The 26,932-nt window shown below is 38.3% G+C and overlaps 1 protein-coding gene across 4 annotated transcripts in view; it reads right to left on the bottom strand.

The window, feature by feature from the left end:
- Positions 1-521: 521 nt before the first annotated feature.
- Positions 522-26,932, bottom strand: part of LOC124162936 (protein kinase C-binding protein NELL1-like) — a 181,474-nt gene continuing 155,063 nt past the window's right edge. The window contains exons 9-16 of one of the 4 annotated variants that reach the window (XM_046539688.1): positions 21,379-21,498; positions 12,260-12,520; positions 10,232-10,501; positions 7,696-7,809; positions 6,425-6,723; positions 5,604-5,885; positions 4,928-4,977; positions 522-3,730 (exon numbers count right to left, since the gene is read on the bottom strand). In XM_046539688.1, the coding sequence (XP_046395644.1) occupies positions 3,313-3,730; positions 4,928-4,977; positions 5,604-5,885; positions 6,425-6,723; positions 7,696-7,809; positions 10,232-10,501; positions 12,260-12,520; positions 21,379-21,498 (1,814 nt within the window). In that variant the 3' untranslated portion in view covers positions 522-3,312. The remainder of the gene's footprint in view (positions 3,731-4,927; positions 4,978-5,603; positions 5,886-6,424; positions 6,724-7,695; positions 7,810-10,231; positions 10,502-12,259; positions 12,521-21,378; positions 21,499-26,932) is intronic. The other 3 variants (XM_046539689.1, XM_046539690.1, XM_046539691.1) reach the window with 3 other exon arrangements.

The raw sequence follows: 26,932 nt of genomic DNA, 5'->3' as shown, positions 1-26,932 counted from the left end.
AAACTTATGCGCGATGCGACTACGTGGCGTGGTGCCTGAAATTGTAGTTTCCGACGTCGAGTAGTGGTTTTGAAGCATTCGTGCAAAGCACTTTTCTGCATCCGTGAACACGCAGCCACGGATACGTGGTTTTTGAAACCAGGTCTTAAATGGAGCATTAATGATTCGAGTAAAACCATGTTATCTCCGCTAAAAAGATCGCGAACTGGCGAAGAAAGCTCTCATTGAGCCTGGGAAGCACTCTAAAATAGCAGAGTAACTACATAAATAATAATATATTGTTTGTTTTAGGTAAATTATGAACATTGCAAGACATATAAGCAAAATTTAGGGTTATCCGTGTTTTCCGATTATTCGTGCCGTCCCTCCCCATCATTAGCCCGGATAATCGGGAGTGTACTGTATTACTATTCTTTAGTAATGGTACATACTAATTATTGCAATTTCATTGGTACATTGAGCTGTCATTCAATACATTACTAAGAGTAATTGTTTTATACACAAAATAAACTAAATGACAATTGTACTTTAATATTTATTTTAATAATTGGCACACATTCCATTTACAACATTTGAGACACATCAGGCATAACTGTACAAGTTGCAAGTATAAATCAACTGCTCCTTTTCTTGAAAGTAGTGCCCTCAAATGACTTTAACATGTATTGTACAATAATTTACATAAAGCTTTGATGACTATTTGCTTAGTGTGAGCACACAAATGGAGGTATTTGTTCATATTTGTGACTAGAAACTTCAATAAAAAAAATATAGGGGTCAGTTAGGTTTGGGAGTTATTAATTGCTTTAAATATTGTCTTCACAAAGCTACTGAGAAAATTTGGAATGAGGAATTATTCATTCAGACTTAAAAAGAAGGCTGAAATTGCAACTTCATTCTTTCCCGTCATTTGAATGCTATTGTCTGTTTTAAAACAAGATACATCAAACACACAATAGCATTTTGATGGTGGATGATAACAGCAAGTGAAGTTTAAAGTCTTTGCCACTAATAGATGGAGTCAATACGTTAACAATTCTTTCACCCATTCGAATTCGCTGACTTTTGTGCTAGGTGAAGAGAATTGGAAAAGGGTCTTCCAAGGGAAAAGAAATACAAATGCACAAAGCAAGCAAGAGGCCATTCCCGCTTCTTGTCCATGTCACTGAATATCACTGAATTTTGTCCTTTTTAAAGAGTTATTAGCAGGCATAAAAATCTATTCGTAGATTTGTATGGCATGGAACTAAGTGTAACAATCAATATTGATGTCAACAAATTGATTTCAAGGTTCAATCAAAATCTAATATTTTATTGCAACCAACTTACCACATAACATTTTATCCAAACAATTCTTTACTTAAAGTAAACACGTATGCTTATTGAAATTGTGCAAATCATGATGATTTATGAATCCAAACTTCAAATTTAAAAGAATATATGTATTCCATAAAAAAAAAAGTTGCCAAAGCCTGTTTTCTACGTAATGGTGCAAACTTATTTCAAATCCTTTTTAATGGGGTATAATTCCAATTATCAGTATGTCTTTCATCTGTCAAATTTCTATCTTATTCATAAATTAATAATTTGCTCTTTTTAAAATTCTTAGAAAATTAGAAATGACTATTGCAAAATAGACTCCTCAAACAAAATAACAATGGACAGCATGAAATATTTGTATTTTTTTGTAATTTTGTGGCTCATTTTTATAGAAGAAACAGATAGTTATTGAATAATTGCACAGTTTCTGCACAATCATAGTGTTCATGTTTCTATTCTATTAATTTACAATGACTTTAGAGATCATGTCTTTAAACTTAAAGAAAATATTTTGTTTCTATCATGCCTGATAAAAGCAGAAGCACCTACCCATTGAATAAAAATCAAAATTGGATATTATTGTTTGATTTTTATTGAAATGCACTTGACATGCTATCACATATTAGGATTCCACTTTCTCCCGTATTGCCAGTTTCTTAGTAAAGAATGAAACTCATGACTGCATCTTTACTATGGGTTTGAAATTTTAATCTCTAACTTTATATGTATTGGCTATGTCTAGTGATAAATTTGGATTTTTGACTAGATTGTTAAAATGGATTTGAAAGCTGCAATTACTTTAAACTGAGATAGAACTGAAATCATGATAGGTGAAGTGGTTTCTGAAGCATGATTAATATTCTCACCTGCCAAAAAAGTGACGTAATACTTTTGAATGGTACTGTCCATTTAAAATTTCAAATTACTAGTTTTGTACAATCGCCTACTTGATATAACTCATTGTCACTCTTTGAATACTGCAGCAGAGCACAGCCCAAGTTTCTTTATAAATTTAATTAGCCAGATATAATTTGTACAAACCTGCTTTTACATGCACACACAGTGATAAGTTTCCATTCCTTCAGCTAAATTGCCAGATTTCCTTGATTAATAAGCCCAATGCTGAAGACTATCTATGAGAAAACAAATGATGATAGCCCTGTGCACAAGTGAAGCACTGCCTGCATATTCGTTGCAATTCTTTCGCAGCACATCAAGTGACAGCACACACCATTAACTTCCAGGAGATCTCTGGCATTCAGGAAGACACTTTGGATTTGTTTAGTAACGCTACAAATGAAGCACTTTGTTATTGGATCAAGTTAAATATCATTTACTTCCTTATTGTGTTTATGTAGCAGCTTTTCCTAAACATCACTTTCATTTGGGCAAGATCACAGCATCTTGTGCTGAGGAATAACAAGTCTTTGGCAAACACTATAACCTTCGTTGGTGTTATTCCATTCGCATAACGTCAAATTAAATGTTTCTGGAATGTAAGGATCATTTCCACACTCTCTCATTACCAACTGCACTTGCACATTAGAGGTAAAGGAGTCATAACTCAAACGCTAGGTAGTGGAATGATTTAATGGATCGCTATAATAATTCAGAGATTCTCGAAGAAATGCATTTTGCAGATCAAATTATAATGACCACTTTTTCTAGTGGGTGGAGCACCACTGCATTAGGGAAAAACCAACCATTTACACAACTCCTGTCAGATTTAAGGCATACAAACACAAGCCAGACAGCAGCTGTGACAAAGGCATTTACAGAAGCAGCATGGGCTGTCCAGTTGATGAATGGTCCAGAAGCATCGAGTGCTCTCCACTCGTTGGTTGACTGACTTAGGCAACATTGATTGGGACGAATATCCCAGGATGCCCTAGGCTAGGCGGAGTCCACCATTTGTAGACACAAAATTTTAGTTGTCTCTTATTTTTTTACTGTGCCATCACTGTCCACCATTCTTTTCTTGCCTCTCCCTCATCATTCCGATTGCCTTTTCATCATGCCCCACCTCTGAGTGGAAGGGGTGAGGGGAGTGCGCTTGGTCTCCACCTGGCTACTCATGACCGCTCCCTGTGCTTCTGCCCCCATCTTGTCCAGCACTCTTGACCCCATTGTGCACTCTGTCTTCGTCCCGAGAATGCTTGCCTCTTTCTCCCTTGACATCCTCTCTGATATCCTCTGAAAGCGATGTTTTCGGTGCAGCACCACCATCATGCATATTTCCTTTGCCACTGGTTTCAGGCTTGAGGTCAGGTCCACTCGACTCGGTAGAGTCATGCGATTGTCCTTCACTTCCATTGGAAATATGGCCAAGGGCAGCTCCATTCTCACTGTTATTATGTTCAGTAAGAACAATAGAACACTGGAAATCAAAACTGCAGCAAAGATGCCCGTTCTGCAAAGACAAGAGATAACCCTGAATGGTGCAACCCTAAGGTGAAACCTAACTATTCTAATATTTCTTTGCAAATATTTCTGGAATGTAGCAAGGTTTTGAAAAAATTATGTGAAGTTTTAAAAAGAATGAACCACAGAAAAACGAAAAAGAAAATCTATCTCTATGAAATATCATTCATAATTAATTCTCAAATCAATTTTAATTTGCATCCCAGAAAATTAAATTGAACTTCTAAAATAAAACAGTATTCTCAAGTGCAATTGCTAATCAACGAAGGAATAATTTTGGGTAAGGATGAAATCAATATGAGAATCATAAGTCACCAGCAGATGCCTAATCTATCAAAAGATTTACTACTAAGAAGACTGGTATCAAAGTACTGGCTTCATCAGAAAATCAAGAAAAAGGCCAATGCGTATACATTATGCATGAGAGAGAGGAGTGCAATGAGTTTTTTTGTTGTACTCAGCAAGTATGTATGGTCGAATTTAGTCATCAATCGAAAGAACAAACATTCCCTTAAACATGTTGGTACCCTGCTCTAGATTTCCCTGTGCTTCCATAGCATGTCTTTTGGACCAAATACTCCTCTCAATGATGTCACAGTGCTCACGCTCCGGAGTGGGGTGCAGTAGAGAGTGGGCAGAGGAGGAGGTGCGGGAGTGATGGAAGGGACAAAACAACAACTGCCCCAGAAGCAGGTGCCAAAGAAGAGAAATAATAATGACAGAGTGTTTGAACTTTAAATTACCATTCCTCTCAAAAATTGGCACCAGACAAGGCACCAAAATATCTACTACAGAGGGAGTTTTAAGCCCCCCACTCATTCTCACTAACAATCTTTCATTCCTTGATTTCTACCTGTGAACAAATGTCACCATGCATTCATGACAATGTAGGTTAAAAGGTTCATTCATCCTCTGCACAGCAATAGATGCAAATAAATAAAAAGAAGTCCAGCTAAAGGAAAATAAAAATCACAGACCTCGCAGAGATCAACCCATACAATAGCATCGGCATATATGTCAAAGCTGAGAGACCTCAACCAAAGAATGAAAGGAAAAAAAATTAAAGAAATTAGGAAATGCTGCAATACACACACGCACGCACACCAAGTGCAACAGAGCATGCAAGTGAGCTACATCCGTACGCAGGGTGTGATGTGATTTGGCTAGAGAGTGATCACGTGATTACCGATGCACACAACACGCGAGATTGCTCACCAGTTGGTCGCAGTACGGCACCTGAAAGGGAAGTCAGTGTTACCAATTTGTTAGTCGCAAGTAGCCACTTGGTTCCAACAGATGTAAATGGGACAAACTTATCTCTCAAGAGCATACTATGAAAAGTTGAATGTACTATAGGCTCGATAACAGTAAGAGCAGAGGGCACATTACCACAAAATCGGCCTGTTTCAGCCAAGTTGTTAAAAAACGGCACTAAGTTTATCTTTTGAATGTAAATAAACTACCAAACAAGCATCTATGCTCCAATCAAATAATAACAGTCAACATGATAGTAGAAAGTAAATGATTAATTCTTTGAACTTAAAAACCACACTGTAACAACCAAACTTGAATGCAAACAATTAAAAATTTCTAGCATGGATCAAGCACTAAAAAACAGAGTCACACCGTTAATGGTCAGACAATCATGGGTCATTCGTAGGGTTCCATCACTAGCAAACCAATGGGTAATGGCCAAGGGAGCCAGGATACATTGAAAAAATATATACGTATAAATATATATATGTATATTGATGGGAGAGGCATTTTCTTTTCTGCCTCCTCCTCATTCCTGCCTCCCCTTCCCCCCTCCCCCTCACATGCCCCCACCCACCCACTTTTGCTCCAATCTTCAGATGACTTACTCTGCATCTGCACGTGGTACACTTATCATAGGGGTCTTTCCAGTCATGTCCACTGGCATAGAGGCGTCCAGCGTATGTGCACGGACGCCCCAATGGCATCGTTGCATTCATCCCTCTCGTGACATTGTGCTGTGACGATGATGCAGCCGCCATCACTGTTTCCTCAACGTCCGGGCCACAAGGGTCATCCTCGCAACGGGGACAGCAATCGCCCGGTGATAGGATTGGCACTGGGCAGGTGAGCGGTGGGCATTCTAGAGGCCAGCAGTCTACCTCCCCAAACTGGTGTGTGCAAAAGAGAATGCGGGAAGGTTATGATGGATATGATGGAGTTAAATATCAATGAAATCTTGACAATAATCTCAGAATTATTAAAGATTAAGAATTTCCTATAATTTTTGTATGACAATGCTATTCCTCTGTGCAGCACATTAGTGTCATCCAGGGGTGGATTAAGGTGGTTATTTTGGGGAGATGTTCAGGGAGTTCACTTCTTTCTTTGGTGCCTTGGTGGCATGTCATGTCAATCTCAGCAATAATGCATCCCTTTATAGACAAGTAGCTTTAGATACTCTCCAATCATCTTTTAAGCTTTGTTTAATTAACTGGTGAAGTATAAACTAGCAGAGCTCCCAACCACCTTATTGATTACCATTTTTTTAATCATAATTTTTCCTGGAATACAGGGGGCCAGCCATTCCTCCCCCTCTCTCTTAATACACCCCTGGTTTGAGCAAGTATCTAGATAAGAATTTGATACCAAAGAATCTGGGCTATTGGGGCTAAAGATCCACTCTAACTTCATGAGGATGGTTCCTTACCAGGCACTCGCATGTTTGACATTGGTATATCCATCTCTCTCCACTCCTGAAGAGGACGTGGTGAAGCTCTTGATGGCGACAAGCAGCTGAGGCATCACACTGAGGGCAACATCGGAGGGAAACAGATGGCACCGGATCCGGAATAGCCACACCTGATGGACTGGGAATCAACGGCCCACACTCACACTGAGGGTCCTCACATGTTATAATACCCTTGTGACATGTGCAACGTTTGCATGGTGAACCTTTCGGTGATACTGTGGCACCATCTTCGACCTCAACCCCATCCAAGATGCAACCTGCAGGAAAGTAACAATTAGTATGCACCACCTAAGAATTTAGGAAAATAAGATAAAAGGAGAGACATTCAACCATTGGTGAAGATATTGTCTAAAGGCCTGGTTACACGGTACATTGACACGTACAAGTTAATGTACGTTTGCGTGAATGATTTTGGTGGACCGGAGCAGAACATGTACGAATGCATGAACCAAATTAGAACAGGTTCTATTTTCCGTTCATTCATTCGCACAAGTTGGGTGGTTACACGGTACATTTTCATGTTCATTCACGCGTTCATACATTTAGACATTAACCAGTACGTGTTAATGTATCGTGTAACCAGGCCTTAATATGTGGCACGGGAATTTAAGGATTGCTCTCCAATGCCAATGAATGGACACCCATATCGATTGAGAATGTTTTTCTTGACTACATCCTTAATGGTTTGCATTAAATAGTCATTTACAAAGTTTTCCATGCTAATGGATGGGGAGATCAAAATGGATATTCAATAATAATAATAATATAATAATAAAGATGGATTATACATTATTGACATTTTCATAATACTTTTGACCTCAGTTTCAATTTTATACTACTTCATAATCCTTCCCCTGGTCTATTGAAATAATTTATGAATTTTCACCCTCTCACTCAGTGCTTTAACCTGGCAGTTGATTTGACTATGTGAGCATAGAGCTGACCCCAAACTAAGCCATGGGCAAGTAAATGATACATTCAAGATAAGAGGCTGTTGCTCCATGTTCAGCAAGGAGTTTTGCTCTGAGTGTACAAAAGTTTAACCAAAGATTTGAATCTGATAATCATAAAATTGCAGACCAATGCTGGTCGCTTTTACAAGGGAATCAGATTTCCTTGAAAAAGGGACCAGTTGGGAAATGCTGGGGCCACCGGAACATTGACGTGGTGGCATAGCCAAAAATTTTTTAACCACCACACATGCACCATTTCAACAGATATAAACATACCAAGGGAACAGTCTTCAGAGCCTGGGGTACATGAGCATCGAAAGCCCCCTTCTGTGTTCTCACATTCTGCTGTGCCATGACAAGTGTGAGTTCCTTCTACACACTCATTCACATCTGAAAAAAGAAACGATCAAAAGAAAACTTATTTAATATGAGCAGAGTTAAATTTATACCATTCTCATATAAAAGTGTGATTACATCGAAATTTCTCTTTAACAACCTAAAGCATGAAGCACATAAAGTTATTCAAAGAGTGCAGTGGTGCACCTAGAACTTGGCTTCTATTTACTCCACTGCTCTTTCACCCTCATCCCCCAATCATTTTGCCTCAGAATGGGTGTGATCAGCCACACTGAGTCATCACCTCTGATCAGTGAACATGTGAGAGGTGGGGTGTCATGGAACTAGGCAACAATTAGATGTTATGGTTCTGATTGCTCACCAGTTCGATGAGTGAGGAAATCTTTCCATATGTCTGATCAGCATTTAGCAGAAAAGAGGAAAACAAGTGAGGGTCACACTGCATGCTGATGCATTGGTGCTCTCTCACCAAGTGATGATGACATCATGATCAAGTTATCACTGAGCAAAGTGTGGCTGAATGGCACCCAATGAAAGAAAGAGATGAGCCCACAAAAGAAAGAAATCTCCAAGAGATATAGAGGTGTAGTAGAAAAAGCTGGAATCAGTAGTACATAGAAATACATATTTTACTCAGGCAAGGAGTGAATGTCTTGAACAGAACCGAATGGAGAATGGAACAGGCTAATGCAGGAACAAAATGAGAGAACAAGTTCTATTTTACCTAGGTTCATGCCATTCATACTCGCAGAGTGGTTGCACTCCTGTAGAATTTTCATTTCGAATGTCATATTGACTGACATGAACAAGAATTGTGGAAAGATATAAACCTTGTTCAGTGTGTCCTGAAACTCTGGAGGAGAGCAACTTGAGCAGGTTGTTTTTAAAACTGGCCGTCCTGGTAAGCAAGTTTGTTAGACAGTGTAAAAGATGGGTGGTTTTGCTTAGCTCACAGCCAGCTGAGTGTATTTATATTGTTGTACTACCAGGTGAACAGGTTTACTGCTGGACCATCTATGAGTGCTTATTATTTGGAAGTATGTATCGAATTGCTGTACAGATCATTATTTTTAAAAAGTGTTCATCATCAAATTTGGCAGTGACTAAATCTGAAAGTTTGGAGCAGAAACTATCACGGCTATTGGCAAATAATGCATGAAAATTCACTGAGATTCATAAGATTACAAAGGTTTGTTCAGCCCTTCGTGAATGGTATTTAGCAGTTACTCAATGCTTGCATGTATACACATTGAAGATGAGGCAAGTTTTAAAGCCTCAGTCCAATTATAAGAAAACCATGTATTTATATATATATATAAACCATGTATCAAGTCGTATACATTAGGCCAAGTCCATGGATATAAGACTTGATCTATATCTACCAGGCGTAGCTCTGTCATAGATGGTTTAGCTGCCACAACACAGCCAAAAAACAACATTCATGCATATAATCACACAATGCTTCAGCATAAAATGTATCTATATACTATATATTTTTTGTAATCTCCAAAATTATACCAAATACATAAATTTAGTTTGCATTCTAATTATTTCCCTTTTAACACATTTAATAAGGGCCCGATTTTCATGAATGTTGTCAGAATTGCCCGATAAAATAAGAAAGAAAAATAGAGAGATGTTTTCGTGCCATAACTTCCGTTCAAATGCTGCTATTTACAAACGGCACACACGGGTCGAAAGAAGGAAGCTTGCTGAGGGCTATGCACATGATCGGAAGACTCGGAAGTGGATATTAGTCGCGTACGGAGGTGGAGAAAGGGCTCCCAGCCCGACCGGCAGAGCACGTCAATTGACGTGCTCCATTCTGAATATGTTAATGAGCGTTACTTTGTATGCCTGATTACGTAGATGGTAATTAGTTCTAATTATTTACCATAATTATAAATTTACCATACTAGATGCAGTATTATGTACTAGGCTTAATAGACCTAGGTATGCTGACTTCTCCAGCTATTCATTATGCCAAGCCAGGTCCAAAGCCTAGGTGATCAAAATACTAATATAATGGCCTGGTTACATGATGCGTTAGCTTCCATGACTTCCACAATTTTGTGAAAGGTTTTGACATAGCGGAACAGGGCATGTGCTAATGTAGGAACAAAATGAGAACAAGTTCTGTTTAACCTAGGTTCATACCATTCATACTAGCAGACCCAGACGGCACAGAATCCTCCGTATCTAATTCGTATGCAGATATTATCCATTGACTACCGCTCCGGCGCTTTTCGTCAATGGATACTATCTGCATACGAATTAGATACGGAGGATTCTGTGCCGTCTGGGGAGTGATTGCACTTACATAAAATTTCCATTTGGAAGCTCATATTCACTTGAATGCATCACTCTATAATGCTAACAGGCTCTTAGAGGTTGTATTTCTATTGAAAAGCTTTTAGGAACAGCCTCTTTAGAAGATTAACGATGGATGACATACCTTGGCAGTGTACTGCTGGCATCAGTGCTGTTGCTCCAGGGTGAATGTGGGTGTAAGGGGGAGCCACAGTACGTCTGTATCCTGCTCTACACTGGCAATAGTACCATCCAGGCATATTCACACACTCAGAGCCAGAATGACACTCATGAAGACCAAGGGAACACTCATCAAGATCTGCCTCACAACCTTTGCCCACATATCCCCGGCGACATGCACATCGCCCAGGTGCCACACATTCACCGCCGTTGGCACAAGTCTGGTTGCAAACGGCTGCCAGGATCAGGAAAAATCATTGATAGTACAAATTAAAAAGCAGTATTTAAAAGAAAGAAGATAAGCTTATCACAGACCAAATTTTATGAACAGAAAAATGGAAAGGGAGCATAGTGTTCATAACTTAACAAAAATCAGGCTGCCTAGAGACAGTCATCTGCAGATATGACATTCTTAGGGTTTTTTTCCCCCAATCCCTTTTAGCACCTTTGAAGAAATGGTTTCCAAGATACACAGACCTCTGGCATGATGGATATGTACATGATCTTGGTTCTCAGTAATTTGAGAGACACCTGAGAGACAACAGCAGCATGAAGCAGTTATGTGATCACCAAGCACAATTATGCCCTGTCTGTGATGCTTGACAAACAGAAACATGCATCCGTAAATGTAACTGGCATGCAACTAAGCCACATGTCATGCAGATTCCTCGCATCATGCAGCCATGGATATGTTGTTCTCATAAACCAGAGCTTAAAAATAGTTTTTGGGGGATCTTCCTGGGCAACTATCAATATGGAGATCTGTAGCAAATTCCCCCATTTCAGGATGGGCTAAAAAATAAGTCTAAGTTAACCAAATAATTTAAGCACCATGATCATTTAATTCAAGAGAGAGCAGAGTTGGTTCATTTGTCAATAATTGATAACTACAGCTGGCATTAGCAAGAGCTTAGAGGATAATGTAACAACCATTGCAAAATTCTCTAATTTGTTGCTACCTGGAATATGCGACCACTAATAAGAACCAGAATGAAAGCACAAGTCAGCTCATGATGCAAGACTTGAGCCACAAGCCTTTTAAAAACTTAAGAAGTAAAAGTGGGTTTTACACATGTATTATGAAAGAGATTCAATAATTTAAAAGTGAAATTTGGATATTTTTATCAGAAAAAAACTTCAAAAAATGATCTTTCCAGCAATTTAATTAAGAATTATGAGCTCTAAGAATGGTTTTCATTACACTAATTTTGGCGGAGGAAGTAGAAAACCAAGGTTTACAGATTTATTTAAAAATTTTGATTATCAGGAGTGCCAACTGGCTTGACAACTAACCACTCTCAACTGGAAAATTATATCTCCCCAAAAAGCATATGATCATTCCCCTCCTAAATCCCCCTCCAAAAAATACCTCATCCTCTCAAAAACTTTTCATGTTTCGGCAACTATGTCTATAGGCAACTTTTTGCAGTGGGTGTTACTCTTTGTCCATTTTTATATATATTTTTGGTAATTTATAATCTTATTTAATTTTTGCTGTCTCAAAAAATAGTTCCACAAGTCTTTCAAAAATTTTAGTGACACATTGTGCATTTGTGCACACATTTTCTTGATAATGGCATCCCTGGTTGAACCCTCTTATTTCAGATAATTGAAATATTAGCTCCAGTGAATTTACATCAAATGCAAAACATCGGCTTACAGAAAAAAATATTACATAGTAAAATCCAGCAGCAATGATTAAATTAATTTTTCAGTATTTACAATAACTTAAACCAAATACAATAAATATTGACACCGATTAAATATTACGAGGAGTATTTTTAAAATTTTTTATTTCAAAAGAAGAACCCTGTTTTTTCTCCCGCCCATTCTCTTACGAGCACTCTGGAGAAAGCGTCAATACTAACAAAGAAAGGGTTAATATGTGTTCACAGAGGCAACCTCGCATATCCTAATACATAGGCATCACGACGAGCAAATTATCTCCGTGGAGATAGGCAACACGCGTGGTCAATGGATAAAGGTTACTCACGTCTGCACGAGTATCCATCCCCCTGGTATCCATCGGCACACTCGCAGCCGTATCCGCCGGGCGTGTTGGAGCAGATGGCGTGCTCGTGGCACGTGTGGTCGCCGGCCTCGCATTCGTCGTGCTCGGCGCAGTTGAAACGGTCCACACGCTTGTATCCTGGCAGGCACTCACAAACGTAGGAGCCAGGCACGTTCACGCACCGCGTGTTGCTGTGGCAGTGATGGCCGTGCAGCCCACCTTCTTCCAGGCACTCGTCCACATCTGTACAATGCATCAGGGGAGAGGGTGAGTCATGGCGCACACGTCAGTATTGCCCAGACGAAAATCCCCAAGTAAAATAAAATCTAAAATAGGTTATGCACTTCATAGTAAATAAAACAATCATTGGTACAATTCCTACACTTTAATCCCCACACCTTTGACAATTGTTTCGGCACATATTGAAGTAATTAGGGCAGGGGCGGATTTAGGGGGGGTCACAGGGGCCATGTCCCTACTCCCAAATTTTATCAAAATTTTTTAAAAATTAGTTTACTAGTTTTTGTATCCTTGTAAAGAAGTAAAACGAAGTGTATATGCAAATTCAGGGCCACAGTCCCAAACGTGAGAGAAGTTAAGTAATATGTACTTATCGTAGAGCTTAGCACTCCCTACAAAAAATGTTACTCGGGAAAACGCCCCTCTCTCACGAGGGGTATTCCATACTCTCCTACCCCGGTCATGACCCAAATTTGATACTGTAGCCATCCCTGATTTAGGGTACCCTTCACAATAATTGCCTGGGGAAAAAAATCCCCTGGATGCGGAATCGAAACACGTATCCTTTGGCTTTCCGGGCCACTGCGCAGACCACTACACATCCAGATTCCTTGACATCCATGGCTGTAGCAATGATGGTCTGGATAGCGAAGTGGTCTCCGCAGCGGGAGGAAAGACAAAGGTTCGTGGTTCAACTCTCAGCCCAGAGGAATTTTTCCCTTCGCAATTATTGTAATATTTACCACCGTCCACGCGGCAGGACTGAAATATTTCACATCAAGCTACCCTAACATGACCGTTTTATTCACGATGGATATCATCCGTTTCCACGAAGTCACTGCCAATAAGCTTTTATAGAAGGTGTTTCACGAGGAATCTGCAATACTTCAGGATATGTGAGAGAAGACAATTTTAGCATTTTTTGTCCATAAACATGGGGTCGCAACTCCTTAATTACTGATCTATGACAACGCAAGCATTTTTGGATGTACTTTGCGTTTACCATGAAAACGGATTTCCTTGGGTATCCAGCCTTTTCGAATTTTCATTTAATACTCTGGGTTTTCAAGGGCATTTTATAATCAAGGTTGCACCAAAATGTGCTCCAAGATTAATCATCTGAAACAATTGATTTGTGAGCTAAGTTAAGCGAGAGCTTTGAGCAAGTATCAAGAATACGATTGCGCAATATCACCTATTATAAATTACCTGAAACACCCAGTATAATGGCCAGGCCACAGATATGGAACTGAAATCTCTTATCTGGAACTTATGGGAACAAGAAAAAACTCGGTTTTTCGCTACACCGTAATGATAACAAAACTTATATATTTTAATGTCAACTACATCTAACTAATCTACTAACATCCAACTACATCTAACTAATATTTTTGCTCAACGGAGTAACGGGAAATGGCTCCATAGCAGCTCTAAATGCCCCACGTTCCCAATTTCAAACGTTCAGCATCAAGTCACTTATATTCCCAGATATTTACCTTGAAATGGCATGTAGAAAATAGCCTTAGATTCATTTACCAAAACGATTACCTAGGATAACTTCGCATCATGATCACGCAAAGAAATTCATATAAGAAGTGATTTATTTACTGTTTATGGTAAAATTTTGTATAATGCATTCATGCGGGCAGAAAATTCTCAATGAAACATGAGATAAAAAAAGACTGTAAGTTAGAAAATACCCTATAAAATCAGGCAAGGCAGAAATTTGTAATCAAGATTAAGCATGGTAGAATTATTTTTATTAATTCTCATCACATATAATATTCCATTTCAAGTATTTTCGCAGTAATAATTTTATGATTATAAGATAGCAATAAATTCAAAATAAGTACCTATTCAATGGGCTTTCTTCCCACTACACCGTTGATCCAAACGTAATAGTGAGGTAAAAAATTGAAACACTAGAAGAATATAAATACCTTCAGCCAACCGTACAAAGGTTACAGAGACATGCAGAAGAAGTGGACAAGTCACGTACCACAAAAAAATATTCAACTATGAGTACAGAAGAATGATTAGACGGCAATAATTCATATAAAACATGCTACTCGTATTGAATGATTACCTCCTTACAGATTTAGATACCAGGAACGAAGTACATTGTAAAATATTTCCACATGAACTCGGTGATAATGGGAATGAATTGACGGTGTTGAGCCATCATTATGGGAAGGAAAAAATGCTACAATCGAACAACAAGTTAAATTTAAATATATATTCCAGGGCATAAGTTTCAACAGTAAGTGCGTCAGCTGCACGGCCGTAAGTGTCCATGCTAAAAAACAATAAAAGCCTCCTCTTTTATCAGATCCGAAGAGTATGATTGATTTGGAAAAATAGAAAAAATGCTAGACTATGAGAATATTTATCGATCAAACAGAGCGGGTTACTCATAGATTCGTCACAAGCTCCCACGAACGAACAGAGAGGGGGAGTAGGCGTTGCAGTGGTTTGGACATGGGTGACTGGAAATTTTGGCCACACAATGGACGCGGTCGTCTTGCGTGAGGTATTTTATTTTCCATGGATGGGGTTACGCGGTAATAAAGGGGAGGACGGAGAGAGGTACGGAAGGGGCAGGTGCATGGGAGTGAATTAGGGTTGGGAGGGAGAACATTGAGGGGAATTCAGAGGGAAAAGTCCGAAGGCGATAGAGAATGAATAGTGAGTGCGAGATTGCAACATACTGGCAAATTTTCTTTGAACTCCCAAAATAAAATCAAAATTGGGAATGAATTGTCAATTAAATGTCATGCATTTGCACTGTATTCGAGTAAAATATATCATTTTGCCAAACTATTACTGAACTGATTAGTGTTAAATTAATATTAGCACAATATTTATAAGGGGTTTCGGTTTGTTATTGTCCGTGCAGAAAACCGGCTGAACATTTTCTGCTTGTATTTGCATAAAATTTTCGCTGTTTCATTTTTGAATTTACATTTTTAATGAGTCATTTTTATTTGTATTTGTTGACACCTAGCGCCTATGTTTACGATAACCTTAATAATGTTGCATGATCAACTTTTAGTTATGTAATAATCATTAATAATGATATTGCCGATATATTCACTATATTGATATTGATATATTGATACGACGAAGAGATACAAATCGTATTTTATTTATCTCGACTTTTCGGAATATCCACACAAATCCCACAGAGAAAATTCTACATTTTCGACTTTACACCCTTCATCGCAGAAGGAAATCCCAATATACCTGCGAAACATGTATGCGAAATATATTAGGGTGACATAGAAAGGTCAGCACGATTTCAAACACATATTATTTGTTTTCTTCTCGATAGATGAGACATGCCACATGAATACACACCAACAAAGCCACAATATAAACATACATAGACATGAGATATGTAGTGAGTAATTACAGAGTGCACTAGAAGTAGCTGAAGAAACAAAAATGAACAACAGGGTGGAATTCCAGAAATATTAAAAAGGGACTCAAAGTAAGCAGGGAAAAATACAGGTTACGCATGAAATTCAATTGGTAAAAGGTTTAAGAAGAGCGTAAAATGGGTGAAGTATGTAATATGAAATTAACTCCAGTACGGAAGGACAGCTTTGGTTTAAGGCCTGAGACATCTTAAACGACTGCATACCTCCCGCTAGATCGGTATTAGCTGGTGGCGGATAACTCACTTAAAAACTATCATATTCTCTTGAAATGTTTAGAGTATATAAGTACACCCTGGACAAATTTGGTTGCAAGATTTCAAGAATATAGCAACGTTTCACCACGGAATAGGTATATGGGGGCAACAGAGATTTCGCGTAAAGTTACGTAGACACAAATTTTATTCCAGTATGATTTTTGGTGCTACTATGACATTAATTATTTCAAGCTAACGCTTAAATGCATTCAATATAAAGCATAATAGAAAATAGGATGCAATCAATAATTACCGTATGCAGAAAAAGAGCTAGCTTCTTTGAAAAGAATTCTATTAGGATGATCACTGCATTAGATATTGCCTTAATATAAAATATTAAGTTAAATATGATAAAAAGTAATATCGGTTAGATAGTTGAACGATGATTTTAATGAAGAAATATATATTTTCTCGACCTAATAACAAAAAGTAAGACCGCGATCGAAAATGAATTTTGGTTCTGCGGAAGATATTATATTTTAACATTCCTACTCCTGGCCAAAATTGGTCAAATCTTAAGATGGCGGAAAACTTAAAACTGAGTTAATGATTTTGATAGTTACAAAACTTTCAGATCAATATTAACACGGATACAGGATGACGCAACATTGAATACTACATCGCGTTCTTACCGCATAATTAAAACTAAAGCACCTACTGGCAAATCTACTGTGGAAGAAAGCAGGCTGCAATTTCACCCTCGGCAGAGGGTAGAAAATATCGAAAAAAAAACAATTATCGAATGGCTCCACTCTCGTTCTAGTATTATGGTCAGCTAAAAGACTAATTGAAGCGATATAATAATATCAGTTGAATAGGGAACTGCAAGACACCATAAACAATTTTGCATCGTATTTTTCCCATCCGGTGTTCTCAAAACCATTATTCAAATAACTTAAATGCATTTTATATCTACAATTTATGAATATTTAGAGTTGAAGTACTCCTTCATGCAAGTAAGAAGACGTATACTAGGGTTATGTATAGTTTTTTGGTTTATATCAGGGGTGAATTATTTTCAAGTACGATTCGCAGAAAATAATGACAGTTTACCCAGCTGGAGTCAGCAAAAGGAAAAGCGTCTCGCATAATAAATTAGAGATTAAAAACTCAACGGTGAATAGAAAATGATATTTTATACACTTTTGGAGGGCAAGGAAAAAATGTGATATAAAATAAGTTTTGTTTTAGTTTAGAGGAGCCATTTTTAACCATTATCAATCGCAGGAAAATTAGCAATGGGCATGGATAACTAAACGCAGCCAAGGGTAAAAATTCAACGATGAAATGCATGAAACCAAGGGATCAGAAAAATAAAGAGGATTGCTACACACTTCGTTCGATCCATCGGGCCAACTCGTTGCCCGTCAGTTTGCGCATACCCCATATTCTCTTCCTATTTCCCATATCTGGATGTTCTCGATATGCACAGAAGGTTAGTAATTATCAAGTTAACGAACTTAAGGAGGGATTATGTTATCTCGCAGTCTTCCGTGATGTTCTTGATTAGATGATTCGGGTTCCCGCCGAAAGATGGAGAGATCATTTAATGAGGGCATAATAAAAGAGATTAATATGCCACTCCCAACAAGGAACGATAAGTTGTGAGGAATTATGTGCCAAGGATACACTGTTGTCATAAGGGTGATATAAAAAATCCATGGCAATCTCTGACAAAAAATGTCATTACCTGAAAAATTTCGTAATCAATGTGTCGTCAGGAGAGCAGTGAAAATTTTGGCGCACATGAAAGATAAAAAATAACAAATTGCTTATCAATCAGCTTTGCTGAAAAAGATATAAAACGAAGAAAAATGAAATTAATTAATATTCTCGTTTGCTGGGAACGTCGGTCACCGACCTTCTAACTTTTCCTTGACAGCTCAAGGACTTTCTATGATACTTCCCAAAAAATATTCAATTCCCTGACAGTTACTTGATAGAAACATTCCTGTGAATGAATCAATTCAGGACAGAAGATATTCTAGTTAAAACGATAATAGAGAATTATTTTACGGATCCATTAATTGGTACCGAAAACTAGTGCTCAGAAAAACATAAATTAGAAGGAACAATACAAATTACCAAAAAAATAAAATCAGCGGCAAGAGTTTCAATGGAATTGTTGAGTCTTGCATTGCATGATCTATCCTAAATATTTTCATTTGGATCTATTTCAACCGTCTAAAATTGATAAATATCAATTTATACAAGTTAACAATCAAATAGCGATGTCGGTAAGGAGTAACCCTGTCGATTTCTGTAACAATAAAGTCTGTTCATTGTCTGTCAGTTGGCTGTTCGCTCCCTGTTCCCTGACCAAGAGAGAACAGGCAGGCGACTGTTCGTAGAATGTAAATTGGAACGCCTTGTCTGTTCCTTGTCTGTGAGAAAAGGGTTACTTGTCTGTTCCCTCCCTGTTAAGAAAGCGGCATTCTCTGTTCCTTACCTGTTGAACCACAGACAATGAACAGGCAGGGGACTGTGCGCTGTCAGTTCATTGCCTGTTTTCTTCGGCTGTTAGTTCCCTGTACCTTGACCAAGAGAGAACAGGCAGGCGACTGTTCGTAGAATGTAAATTGGAACGCCTTGTCTGTTCCTTGTCTGTGAGAAGACTGTTATTTGTCTGTTCTCTCCCTATGCGCATACTTTGTTCCTTAACTGTTCGCTGTTGCTAAGTTGGGCATAATAGACAAGAGATAATTTATGTTAAAATAGAATTAAAAGTTGAAATTCATTTGAATGATTGTAAGAAAAACTTTTATTTTGCTTTTCCACATATTCCATTATAGTTATAAACATCTTGAATAGTTGTAGAAAAGCAAGCTTTGTCATCATTAACAGAACAACCACTACACCAACAAAATATTTCACATGCCTTCATCAAAGAAATATGTACTTCCTTAAATTAATACAACTCGGATTCTGCACTATGTCAACATAATACGTGTGATTTTAAAAGAGAAACACGCCTTTAAAGAATATTTTTGAACACGATGATTTCACTTCTCACAAACAAACCTACAAGAAAGACAGTCCTCTGACAATGTTTGTCGGTTCTTATTGGCGACGTAACGCACATACGCATAATACAAATACAATACAAATCTCAGTACTTGCTCAAAAACTTAAGAGACACAATAAATTATTAAATAAACACACTCAAGAACAAATATCACTTCACGACTTTCACTATCACTGAATGGATGCCCGAATTACTTAATTCGTCACTGTGGGCATTTAGCACAGGTTAAATAATACTCAAATAAATAACTGTTTTCTCCGCAACCAACAACTTCACCACAACACAGTCGACCATGTGCTCGTAAACTGTCCGGATAACGGTATCGGTTATTGGCGTCATTGTTTGCGTTTGCTATCTTCTATAGGTAGGTAGCAGCACCACGCTATCTTTCCGTCCTTGTTGAGAACCCACTAGCTGTTCACTGTTTTCTGTTCGTACCCTGTACCGTGAAACGGACAATGAACCGGCCCTTGCCTGTTGACTGTCCGTTCACTGTTGTCTGTTCGTTCCCAGTCCGCTGAAACCACAGAGTACATACTCTTTGGCTGAAACATACGGCCCCTGCCTGTAATTGGCGAAGTAAAGTATTTAACGTGCGTAAGCCGAGCGGATAGCTAATATAATTTGCGTGCTCACTTCAATAACCGAAATCCGTGGTTGATGGTAATCGTGATAATGAATTCAACCGTATATAATTACTGTTTAAGTAGATATGATATTTTCTTTGGATTCAATCAAACTTCCTTGTACTCAATTAAATTTGGATTAATCCAAATTGTTGTCCAAATTCCGAAACTTGAAACAATTGTTCGTACGTTGTTCATAATGTGTTCTCAAAATCTCCAAAAGGCTCCAAACTGACAGCGAACAGGCATTATTTTTTCGTAAATCGATAGGGTGTTTAGTGTTTGTTCACTGTTGTCTGTTCATTCCCTGTTCGGTGAAACATACTACCAACCGGCCCCTGCCTGTTAAAAGCTTGTTCACTATTGTTCCCGAAATGCTTGTTTCCTGCCTGTTTAGGAACAAGCTGCAAACAGAGTACAAACTGTTGGTAGGCTGTTCGTAAGTTGTTCCTACTTACTCACAATTGTGAGTGACCCGAGATTGTTCGTTGGCTGTTTATACCCTGTTCACTAATCTCGAACAGGCTATCAACAGACTTCAAACGGACAGCGAACAGGCATTGTTGTTTCAGAAATCGACAGGGAAACGATCAGATAGCTGCTAATCCTGTAGATTTACCTTTAGATGGCTGTTTCCTGAGCAAAAACAGCGCCGCCAAGGAAGAAGTTACAAAAGAATCTAATGAGAAGTGATAAAAATGTGAAAATGCAGAAAAGAATGGAGAATGGTTAAGGGTGGCCGCAGTTAAAGCTGTAGTGAGGGAAATGAAGGATGAGAGTGTAGCGCTGGGTAAATTTTTTTTAACGGCAATGGGCTTGCAAGGAATCATCATGACTTTTAATGAATGAGCTACTGTACACATACTTGGGTCTAATTTAATCGTCAAAAATTTTTCAACCATCACTTTGCACTGCTCATCAATGATATTGCGATGTCAGCTAGGAGTGAACGACATGATCTCCTGTAATCCAGCAAATATACCTTCGGATGACCGTTGCATGAGCAAAAAATGCGTTGTCAAGGAGGGAGAAAAGACAGAATTTAGCGAGGACTGATAAAAAGATCTTTTTTAAAACTTTATCTTGTGCAATTCTAACATACTTAAATTAAAAGTTACTGATAATTTTCCACAGATACTTTAACTGCACGGCCGGTCTCAATTCATTCTGCATTACCTGAAGATAATCCAACTTGCATTTAAATCGGGCGTGTAATTCAAGTGTCCGTGGAAAATCGCCTGTAAATTTTAAGTTATCAATAGGAGAGATAAAAATCCAAAAGCAACAAAAATGGAGGGTGGTGAAGTGTGACCGCAGTGAAAGCAGCGGTAATGTGGGAAATGAGGGATGATAATGTAGGAGTGGGAGGGGGAGTGGCCAATGGGATCGAGCAGGTGGCGATGGGGTGTACCCATCAGAGGGTGGCGGTGCTGGGCTTTGGAGGGGGGGGGGGGTTGGAGTTGGGGGTGGGTTAACGGTCGGTAGGGGTCGGGGGGGAGAGCATTATCCCACCTACCGTGACACATGTGGCCGTCTCCGTGGAATCCTACGTTGCATTGGCAGGCGTAAGTGGTCTGTAGGTTGAGACAGGTGGCGTTCAGGTGACACATGTGACCCTTTGCGCAGTAGTCCACCCCTGGCGAGAGACGTTAGGTTGCGGAAGGGAGGCAGGGAAGGAAAGAGAGAGAGACGCGGAGGTTAGTCGGTCAATGAAAGCCAACGAAGTGGAAGCGCCCAAGCTCACTCCCATCCAACAATCACAGGCATGTTATTAGTACATACAGACATTTTAATTTCACATAAAATTCATTTACATTAAACACACAAACTTCCCACAAAAAATAAAAAAAAATAAATGGCCAACAAGTCACAAAAACGAAACAGTCTCAGGGGTAACACGTAGGAATTTATCCATCTTGGAGTTAGTGATATGAACACTACAATTCCACATATAATTTTTAATTATAAAAGATGGGAATGAATTATTGGGAATGATTGGCCCATGGGTTATATTCGGCAGCTTTTACCACCAATGTTTCGCTCCTTTATTTGAGCATCATCTGGGCATCCTTTATGACATTAATAGTAATTGTTCAATTAATTAATATACAGAAAAAATTAAGTACCGCGAAAGAGCACAGTTCTCGCTAAAATTAATTGGATTTCATTAATTTTATTTCTTTGAATTGTTATTTTACTTTACCCTGAGAAGGCTCAAATAAAGGAACGATATGTTGAAGGTAAAAGTTGGAGAATTATTATATAAATGACCAAACTTCGACAACTCATCCCCATCATTAAAAAAAGTGGTCACGAACTACAACATAGCAAATAATTTTTAATGCATGACTGATTTCAGTACAGCATGGCATCATCAGTTAATGATTAAGGGCTGTTCATTAACGATAATGATGTAGTGCTGCATTGTTCTTATTTCTATCTTATTAAAAAAAGCCATATGTTAATGAAATCATAGCCATGGTAACAATAACTAAAATGTTAGCCAATCGAAGAGTTAAAATAACAAACTTGTCCAAAGGCAATTCAATTCATCACAAGAGCTAAGCAAGAAAATTTAATAAGCTAGGAAAAAAGATCAGTATCTTTTTAATAGAAGGTGGAACTAGTTATAATTTGACAGTTACAATTTAGATTTCAATGAGTATTAGTCCAAAGTCAAAAAGTTAATGGCCACGTAAAGCATGTGAAAAGGTCTTCATAATTATAGATACAAAATTTGTAGGATGAAAAATTAGGAGTCGATGATTTTCACGAGAATACTAAGTATGCAGATATATTTTCAACGAAGCTCAAATCCTTTACGAGCAGGGTGGGATCGAGTTGGCCAAAATTTTTTTTCTGGAGAGTAACCCCTCTAAATTAACCCCTCCCGAGATGCATTATCTTTCTAAGTGAACTCCCCCAATGACATTGTCGGCCTAAAGCCTTGAGAAAGCTAATTTTCCATGAACCAACGATAGGTACTACTGAAAAAAAAAACAATTTTATAATAGTGGAGAAAGTTGAAATTTCCGAAAGAATAATGCAGAGGACAATACCAATATAGTTCTCAATCCAAACTTCGCCATTACATATATTGCTGTACCTGATTTGTAATGTGTAAAGTGCGTCCGGGAAGGTTGGAAGTCGAAGAGCAGGTGGGAGAAGTTAATGTAAAAAAAAATATGTATATATTATGTATGGAAATAATGTAAAGAGATTATTAATTGAAACTATGAATATGTATGTTCTTTTTGGGATTTCAATCCACTTTACTTTCATTATGTAATTAATCATTACACTTGTTTCTTTTGTTCTTCGGTATCGTCTCGCGTGTCCCAATAGGGGGGAGCATTGAGGCCAGATAGCCACTTACGTTACGTGTGTGATGTGTGTTAATGTGTTTTCTTTGTTTTCTTTTATGTGTTTGTGGAGCATGAATGTTGAGAGGAGAGGGAGATAAATTGGAAGTTTACAGGCATGCCGCAGGACTGCAGCGAAGAGATTGGTCCTCTCTGAGGGCAGTTTTGAAGAAGATCGCCACTTTACTTCCGCGGCTGACCACGGCGGAGTAGGCTCCCACACACCTAAGCGGCCGCGGTGGCGGACTAGGCCGCGCGGCAGATACGCCCGCTACGCGGGCACCGCTGTGCACACACCTAAGCGGCCTACGGAAATGTTGCACTTAAACCGAGAGCGACAAACCGGCGAAACCCGACCATTCTCGAGGTAGATCTTTATCCAGCAAGTCACTCGTACAATGGAGGTGAATAATAGTTCTGATATTGAAGAGGAAGCAATACTACTAACCACGTTAATCGACGAAGAGCGAAGGCACAGGTAATTGCTTTTTGAAGATTACCATCTTCGGTCATACTTTAATGAGCAGTTTACAAAATTGCGATATCTATTATAGAAAGAAGCGTCGGATATGGATTCATGAAATAAATCTTTCTCGAGAGGAGGAAGGAGAATTTCACTCCCTCTACAAGAAGCTAAGGGAGCATGATGAGCGATTTTATTTATATTTTCGAATGGATTTAGAATGCTTTGACCAGCTTCTGCATGCTGTGAGGCACGATATCACTAAGGACTTCACTACTGTTGGCGTCAAAATGATGTGCCGCTGTACATTGCAAATTTATATCTGGACTTCTGTGCATGCCATAATTATGAATAATGTGACACTTTAAATAAAATTTTATTCTCAATTCTAATTTATTTTTTATTTTATGAAAATTAAAAATGTAGACACGCGAGTGCAATAAATGACTCACCATAAAATGAGCCGTTTTGTCAACTTCATGAACTTTGTAACTCAACCTAGCGAAAACTACTACGTCTACAACATTCATCTTCCACAATATGTTGCAAACATAATTATAGATTAATAAAGTGGCCTTTGCGAAGTTTTAAAACTTATATTTTGTTGTAAACTAACGAAAATGTTTAAACATTATTTACTCATACAGTTTACCCAGAAAAAAAAATATAATTGATAGAAACAGTCACGTCTGACTTTATTTTCAAATTTTCTATGATCCGAAAATACATGCCTTTTATGTAGTATAGATTATGTATGGGCATTAAAAAATACGCCGGATCGAACGAAAGCTGCGTTGCCACGTCTTGCAAATTTTACTATCTGGTAACCAGCACAGGCCTGGCGCGGCCCCGTTTGGCAAAATGACATTAATAGAAGTTATTGACATTCACAAATATAAATATTGTTATAAATTATGGATCATAGAAAATTTTCAAATAAATTAAGAAGTGTTTCTATAAATTATATTTTTTCTTTCGGGGTAAGCTGCAGGACTAGATAGTGTTCAAACATTTTCGTTATTTTGCAACAAAATATGAGTTATAATAATACGCAAAAGCCATTTTATTAATGTACATTAATGGTTGCAACTTTTTGTTGAAGATGAATCTTGTTGACGTAGTAGTTTTCCCTAGGTTGAGTTACAAAGTTCATGAAGTTGAAAAAACGGCTAATTTTATGGTGTGCGGAGTCATTTATTGCACTGGCGCGTCTACATTTTTAAAATTTTCATAAAACAAAAAATAAATAAGAATTAAGAATAAAATTTCCTGTAAAATGACGTATTATATATAATTATGGCATGCACTGAAGTCCAGATATAAATTTGCAAAGTACAGCGGCACATCATTTTGACGCCAACAGTAAGTACCGAAGACCTATAGGACCAACAGAGCGTCTAGCAGTTGCACTAAGGTATGCTATCGAAAAAATAGTAGGAGAATTAAAATATCAGTCTATTTATGTACTTTACTCGTGAGCTACGCTAAATAAAATAATGTTATTGAAATCGTGCACTAAATTATGACTTTTGAAAGCATTATTTTCTTCTGATGGATTATTCGTACATTCCAATACAGATATAATTAAAATACCAATATTTTGAGCGTAATAACAAGCAAACTTTTACTAGGTTAAAGTATTAGGCTAACATTTACTTTTTTCAAAAATACCTTTCAAAATTTCATAATTTTGTTTGATTGATGGAACTGGGGAATCGGTTCCTAAATGAATTACTATAAAGAAATACCAGAATATTTAACTTTAAAGACTTTTATTCATTTAAATGGTTGATTGTTTAATGAGCAATACATTTACGATTTGCAGTAACTTCCTAGACCTAATGCGCTTATATTTGCAGACTTAAGTTTAAATAAGAGGAAACCGAGATATGGATGCATTTTATGGCTCATTATTTTTAAACATTAGCCTCAATATAAACCTCTTCTGGTTTATGAATGTTTTCGTAAATAAAGGTACCTACATAGTAAATAAATACATAGGTACTTCATGGTTCCAATGGTCTATACAAAAGCGTTGTATTTTTACGGCTAATTGGTCTCTGATGTTTAAATCCTATATTTTACTATAGAAGCGTCTTCCAGCATATTTGAGCATTTGCTTCACACACATTGTTAATTTCAGGTAACTAAAATATTGGAATGGCTCAGGCTCGCGAGCGATTTTCAAAAGACAAAAAAGACTTCAATTGGAAAGTAATGCATGCGTTCTTTGATCTTTTATAAACTGCAAATTGACTTATTTCAATTATGAATCACCATCGGAGAAAGTACCTGGACAACCAATTTTTAGCGCTACAATGGGTCGAAATATACTTAAAATTTTCCTCGGGTAATTGTCTTCTGATGATCACAAAAATACTCAGAAGCAAAGGCTAAGTCATGCAAATTTTAACAGACACATATTTAGACCATTTCGTGTTTGCGTAGCCCTATTTCGCCAAGGCAATCCATTGGAAAATTGAAACTTTGTAGGCGTGAGCAAACGCGACCTGCGGCCAAACTCGACAGGTCGCGTTCGGCCGCCACCGCGGCGGCCAACCGCTGCACAGGCCGCGGCCGCGCCCGCTAGGCCGCTCTGGTGTGTGTGAACGCATTGAACGCTACATTGATAATTGGCCGCGTACCGCGGCCGCCACCGCGGCCGCTCAGGTGTGTGGGAGCCTTTACTTGGGCGACGGGCGGCCAGCGGTCCAACTGCGATGCCAGTTTAAAGACCCGCGCGTAAGGAGAAGAGCGCGCGCGGGCCGAACAAACGACAAATTGTGTCGTCTGCTACGCGGTGTTGGGAAAAACGGCAACACTGTGGGTGCTAGGTAGTCAGCGTGGCGAAGGAAACCGTTCTCTCGGCCTGCAACCTTCCCGCTGGACGCACCTAACTTGAACTCTCCTGACTTGAAGTAATTCTCAGTGATGAAACATGGACTTCAGAGTATGTGGGTTGTATGATTGTGTGTGTGTTAGCGTAAGGTATGTGGCTGTTGGTTTCATTTTGGTTTAAGGGGAAAGATCAATTTATTGTTGTAATTTTGGGGGAACCCATATTTGGGACTATTCAGTGGGCACTTGTTTATTCATTTCCATCCAGTCATTCATTTCATTCCAATTTATTTATTCATGTGTGTGAGGTTCGTCGAGTGCAGGGGTAATTGTGATGTCAGTGGATTGGAGTCGTCAGTGTGGATCAGGGAAAATCTTATTTTGTTTAATGGAACTGTCATTTTGTA

The sequence above is a fragment of the Ischnura elegans genome, chromosome 7, assembly GCF_921293095.1.
Source record: "Ischnura elegans chromosome 7, ioIscEleg1.1, whole genome shotgun sequence".
Classification (NCBI taxonomy): Eukaryota; Metazoa; Arthropoda; class Insecta; order Odonata; family Coenagrionidae; genus Ischnura; species Ischnura elegans.
The sequence above is the reverse complement of the archived record's forward strand: the minus strand, read 5'-3'. Positions and strand labels throughout refer to the sequence as shown.